Raw genomic sequence first — 6,449 nt, 5'->3', positions numbered from 1 at the left:
CCCTTTTCACTGGGGAAACATGGCTCCTCTGCTTCTCCACTTGTGGACCTGACACAGTTTGGGTACCGATTTTAAAAACAGCCCCCCTTTCAGCAAGACATGTTCCTGGCCCTTGGCCGAGTGAGCGTGTGAGTACAGAAATTTAAGCAGTCCTTGAGTAAATGCACTTCCTAACTCTCACCACTGAGCGCAGCGAGCCTCCGCACCAGAGGGGGCGCTCTAAAGCACCCGCCACCCCTCCGCTGCCGTTACCTTTTCTCGCCTGAACGGCTCAGCTAAACTACTTCCGGAAGTTTTTATTATCAATGATTTTCTCACTTGTGTGAGATTAAAACACTTACTCTGGTGTTTGTCTTTTTGTTGTTGTTCCAAAATGTCGTACAACTACGTGGTAACAGCCCAGAAACCTACGGCGGTGAACGCCTGCGTCACAGGTAAACAAATGTCCGCTGTTTTGTTGTTTTTCTTCCGTGCAGCGGCTCAACATTTACCACCTGCGTGCTAAACTGAGCTCCCGCGCTGCAACTAAACTGCCCCACACGGGCCTGTGGTAGCCGATAGCTGCTGTTGTGCTAAGTCAAATGTTTACTTGGGCACTTGTCTGTATGCAAGTCACGACACACGCGTCTCTTATCTTTTTATAACGCAAATACGGTGCAGTTTCTTTGGGATCCGACGCTAGCCGCTGTCGTGTGTACCTCGGTCACCTCGGGTTTAAACGCGTTTTGTCACGCTGACAAACATGGACCGTATCACCGCACAGCGTTTACAAACTGCGTTAAAACACGCAGGCAGGAGTTTATTTAGCGATCTGTCTTTTATGAGAAACAAACTGTGTCGTCGTTGGATTTAGTAACTGTTTGCCGCTGCCTTTCAGTAAACAAAACACTCAATTAATGGCTTATATTGCACTGTATCTATTAATTTGATAGTCTTGCGTTTTATTTTTAATTTATAATTTAATTTGCCTGTGTTATTTTTTTATAATTATTTTTATCTGAATGTGAATTTCAATTTAACCCACTTATTTATAGTGTTAATTATAACAAAAGTTACCTCAAGACACTTTACATACAGAGTAGGTCAAGACCACACACTCTGACTTATTCATAAATTAACAGAGACCTAACAATTCTTTCATGAGTAACTGCATGTCACAATATCTACAATATCTATATTTGAAATAATATCTATACACAGTATTTATCCAGCTATCTTGTGCGCAAAGTGGCAACTAGAACCTTCCCTTTAAAGGAGTTATTCATGATTTACAGGGACCCAGCAATTCCTCCATGAGCAGCAGCAAGTTGCAATATCTATACTGCTACTACTTGACTTAGACTTCTCTTTATTGATCCCTTTGGGATGAACTCCCGCAAGGAAATTGAGTTTGCAGCAGCCTACAAAAACACAAGGGAGGTATAAAAAAATAAAGTTTAGGATAACCAATACACTCTTAGCCAAACAAATACAGAAAGTATAAAAACTACTGCTACTACTATCTATCTATATACAGCATTTATCCAGCAATCTTGTGCACACAGTGGCAACAAGAACCTTCCTTTTAACAGACAGGGATGTTGAACAGACCCACTCTTTGGTGCACACTCATCCATCCTGACCTGTTTGGGGGGTTTATATCAAATGTTCTTTTATATGTGTTTCTTTCCAATGCATTTAATGTTTATGTAAAAAAATTGAATCTCCTTGTTGTTGAAAGGTGTTATACAAATAAACTTGCCTGGTTTAATGCATGTGTGCCACTAAATACAAGACGTGAAGATACTGATGCTGAAGGCTTAAGTGGTATTATTGAATAATCTCGCACCTCTCCCGTGAATTATGTGATGCTGAAATAATCCTTGACCTAATAACATTAAACACATTATACGTATGTGACATTAAGCTTATAATTTGACACGTGCACATGCCATGATTGTCATGACTTTTTCCTTTTTCAAATAATTTTCCTATTAATAATAATAATATGGTTATCCTACATTCTCTCCTATTTACCTATCTCTATATGAAAATGCTTCACTGCCGTCATTACTGTAGCACAACATATTGCAGTGATGTAAATTTAAATCTGAAATGTACAAATATAAAATCTGCAACTGATTTATTTTCATGATTGAATATTAAATTAACTAATGAATTGACTAACTGTAAAGTCAAACAGGTGTTGAAGAAATAAACAGAAATGAGTCATCAAAGCTTAAATTGATCCGTCTTGCATTAGCTTTTTTAAATCTAATCTTTAATGAATCTATTCTGTTTACCATCGAGTTAATTAATCAGTTAGTTGCTTCAGTAATTACTGTGGCCCAAGTTTCTGAACTCATCAGACTTGTTGAGTGGAATGAGCCTTGTTAGTTTCTCAGATGTTAACATTTTCTTTCTCTGTCTGTTGGTATTATAGAATCTTATAATATTAAATCCAATACTTTTGTGTGTAAACCTAAAACTATTTTTGTTACGTTTAGACTGACAGAGTAAACGTAACTCATAAATAATTTAGTCTGGGTGATGCAGCCAAAATCCTGATACAGGTCATATCAACATATAGCATGTTTTCTGGTAATTCAAGAAATTAAAAGTCTAAATGAAAGAACCACATGGTAAATTCTAATTTTGTATACTCCTGTGTGAATTAACAACTTTACAATTGACAAGTGTTGAGTTGTTTCTAATTTTATTAAGAACTTTAGTGCAAAATGAAAATAACGTGCAAAGAAGGCAAAGAATCGTACAATTGATGTAAATATTGCTGTAACACAAGTTTGGCCGATATAAATAAAAGAATAAATACCGTTTCTAAAATATATATCGTCATATCGTCCTGCCTAGTAACTAATGCACTAGCCCAATCCATAGTGAAAATAATTACCTGAACTAGTCTAACATTTAAGAAGCACCAATATACAGTGTTGTGCCCAAATATTTCCACACTATCACACTACCTCAAAGCAATTTCAGTCAAAAGCAACTGGACTTGGTTATTTGTCTAGGAAGACGTTCACCTCTCATCCAAGAGGCTTCAGCAGTTCATGTACGCATCTGTCCAGGCTGGGACTCGTCCAGTTGCTTTAGACTGAAATTGTTTTGAGGGTAACGATGACCTGGACGAGTGAGAATATTCACGCACTATCAATATCAGTTTTTGTCAAGAAAATTGGGATTTCTGTTATGTCGTCAATATAGCTCTCCACCATTGCTGATGTTTTTCCACCTTTCTCAGTCATCTTTTCCTCCGCATCTCGTACCTAAACAACAGTGTAGTTCACATATTAACAATACTGGTGTGTCTGCAGGTCACTTCACCTCCGCGGAAGATCTGAATCTGCTCATAGCTAAAAACACACGGTTGGAGATTTATGTGGTCACAGCAGAGGGGCTGAGGCCCGTTAAGGAGGTGGGCATGTATGGGAAGATTGCCGTCATGGAGCTCTTCAGGCCAAAGGTGAGTGAATTTGTAAAAGTTTCTTAAGATTAACTAGTTAGTGAACAACTGGTCAACTAGTCGGTCTCACTGAAGATCTGTATGTATTTTTAGTTGCATTGTGGAAGGAGTTTTGTGGCTTTGAACCTTGTTCAAACAGAGCACGCTTCAATTTCTTCCCAAGAACAAGGTTAAAAAAAAAAGCCCAAAATAGTGTAAGTATATAAATAATGGAAGAAGAAAGTGTCGCATGGCTCTGATGAATGCAGGCATACAAACAACCTTTATTATAAGGGTTTTTCCACATGAAAGAGACTATCTCTGTGAAAATGAACTTCTTCTGAAGCCTTTTTTCTTTTTTCTCAAGATTATTTTTTGGGCGTTTCATTTAGGTAGACAGCTGGAGGTTGACAGGAAATGGGAAACCTGGACAGAAGTTAAATGTGTGCAGCGAGCACATTTAACTTCAGTATATGGGACACCTGCTCTAACCACTGAGCCACCAGGCGTCCCCTTTAAAAACCTTTTAACACAACATTTAGCCGGTGCAAGATTGATGCAACACAGCAAAGAAACATGGGCCGCAGCAGTCAGTGAAAGTCATTTTAGTTTGCAGTCGTTTGCAGTCAACAAGGCGAATATTAGCAGATACCAATGTCCGGCCAATATATCAGTGCATCCTTATTAATAGCAGACGTTTGAAAATGAAAAAGAACAGTCACATCCAGAATATTAGTAGGTCTGGGCTAGGAAAAAACCTATCCCCAATAGAATAGTTGCTGTTGACCATACAGAGGACTCCGGTCAAGTCTGTTATTACTAATTAGGCTGGTGTAATTGAATTGAAAGCAGGTCTCTGCGTGTTTGTTCTTTGAGGACTTTGTCTCATGTCTTGTTTTAATTTTTTCAGGGCGAGAGCAAAGACCTGCTCTTCATCCTCACATCCAAGTACAACGCCTGCATCCTGGAATACAAACAGAATGGGGAGAGCATTGATATCATCACTCGTGCCCACGGCAATGTCCAGGTGAGAGAGGAATACAAGTATGGTTCTTGAAATTCACTGTATAGTAATAGCTACTCAATTTGAATGTCAGGTGTTTTGACCTTTTCTTATTAACCTTTAGTTCACTCTTGATAACTGTACAAGACCCTCATTAATCAAACTTCAGGTAGACTGTCTAAATTCAGTCATAATGATAATAGAATATTCTGTAATTTAAATTGGCCTGAATCGAACATGTCAGTGGTATTATCTGAAGTTGTGGAATGTTTCTGTCTCACTTTAAAGTATAAAATCAATTCAACAGCAGTCTAAAAAGTCTTAAACCTTTCAAACTAAATGCTCTGTTGCAGGATCGTATTGGACGTCCGTCAGAAACGGGTATCATTGGAATTATAGACCCAGAATGTCGTATGATTGGCCTGCGGCTGTATGACGGGTTGTTCAAGGTGATCCCCTTGGACCGGGACAACCGTGAGCTCAAGGCCTTCAACATCCGACTGGAGGAGCTGCAGGTCATCGACGTGCACTTCCTGTATAGCTGCCAGGCCCCAACCGTCTGCTTCATCTACCAGGTACTGGAGGAGGAGTACAGGCACCCCAGGCAAAAACATAATTCTTCCATGCACTGGTCAAGTTTTAGATTTTGGGCTATTGTGTTTTGCTTTCTTGACACACCTTTCAGACTAAAGGAAAGAAAACAACAAAAATACACATTTAGGTGTTTGTTTATTTTACTACACTGTCTTCTTTGCATTTCTTTATTTCTCTTAAATTCACAAAAAGTTAACATTAGATAACTCCTACTGCATATTTAAAGTTAAAATATCACAATCTTATAATGAAAATGATGATCTAATCAACTGGGGAAGTTTCATGCTGACATCTATACCTTTAGTATCTCCCCTTCAGGGAACAGGAAACATGTTTAAAGCTGATGCCCATAACGATAGTCAAATATTGTAATATGTGTGACAGCAGTTAAGATGCAGTTTGATGTTGAAGGCTAAAGCTACCTCGGTGGAGTTTCTGTAAACAACCAAAAGTTAGAAATAGAAAAAAAGGCATTGTGGGTATCCTTGAGGTCTAACAAACGTATCTAGTATTTTAAATCCATCATTGTTTACATACACAATTACCAGCTTGCAGTTTTCTTGTGCCTGCAGCATATCTTGCTGTGATACCGCCACTTGCAACAACCTTAACTTTGTCACGTTGTCCTAATTCAAAACGTTTCTTTAAAAATGTAACATGGCGTCCTGTTGTGTGTCGTAGGATCCCCAGGGACGCCACGTGAAGACCTATGAGGTTTCTCTGAGGGAGAAGGAGTTCACCAAGGGCCCCTGGAAACAGGAGAACGTGGAGGCTGAGGCATCTATGGTCATCCCAGGTAATCCAAGGTTTTACTGTATAAATTATATGAAATGCTCAAGTCAATACATCATTAGTAAATCAACAAAAAACAAAGCACTGCTAATGATATTTCTATCATCTTATTGTTACCTAGATTTGATTAGTAGAATTGTTTTCTTTAAGGATTTGACCCTTTTTAAAAATTCAGAATAAAAGACCTGACAACAGCGAGTCTTAACAATGAATCAAAGAAAGATAAACTTTTTTAATGGGATGGTTTTTCACAAAGTGGAAACAGTTATTAATGAATAGTCAGACCAGTATGTGGACGTAAGCTGAGGCTATACTGTATATACACATAACATAGATGATTAAAGCAAAGACTAATAATTATGTAAAAAATGTGCATCACACTAAACATCTATAGAAATAGGAAATATGTATGTTACAGTATCTAACTAAAGAAATTGGATCTATTGAAGAGGTACTTTACCCGTGTGTGAGTGTCACGTCAATGTGGGCACTATGTCTGGCCTGTCTCCACGGCGGAAGTATCCGCTAATGGAGCACCGGAGATCTGTCGAAATCCGCTGGATGACAAGTTTCCCGTCATCCGGTGGGTTTCGACATGTCTCCGAAGAGTCTGGCCCC

General features: G+C 38.7%; 1 protein-coding gene across 1 annotated transcript in view; it reads left to right on the top strand.

The window, feature by feature from the left end:
- Positions 1-294: 294 nt before the first annotated feature.
- ddb1 (damage-specific DNA binding protein 1) overlaps positions 295-6,449 on the top strand; it is a 50,887-nt gene continuing 44,732 nt past the window's right edge. The window contains exons 1-5 of the mRNA XM_083930248.1: positions 295-434; positions 3,315-3,463; positions 4,353-4,469; positions 4,799-5,020; positions 5,721-5,835. Coding sequence (XP_083786374.1) covers positions 374-434; positions 3,315-3,463; positions 4,353-4,469; positions 4,799-5,020; positions 5,721-5,835 — 664 coding nt within the window. The 5' untranslated portion in view covers positions 295-373. The remainder of the gene's footprint in view (positions 435-3,314; positions 3,464-4,352; positions 4,470-4,798; positions 5,021-5,720; positions 5,836-6,449) is intronic.

Source organism: Echiichthys vipera (assembly GCF_963691815.1).
Source record: "Echiichthys vipera genome assembly, chromosome: 1".
In the NCBI taxonomy this organism is placed as follows: Eukaryota; Metazoa; Chordata; class Actinopteri; order Perciformes; family Trachinidae; genus Echiichthys; species Echiichthys vipera.
Note: the sequence above shows the minus strand (reverse complement) of the source record. Positions and strands in the feature narration are given on the sequence as shown.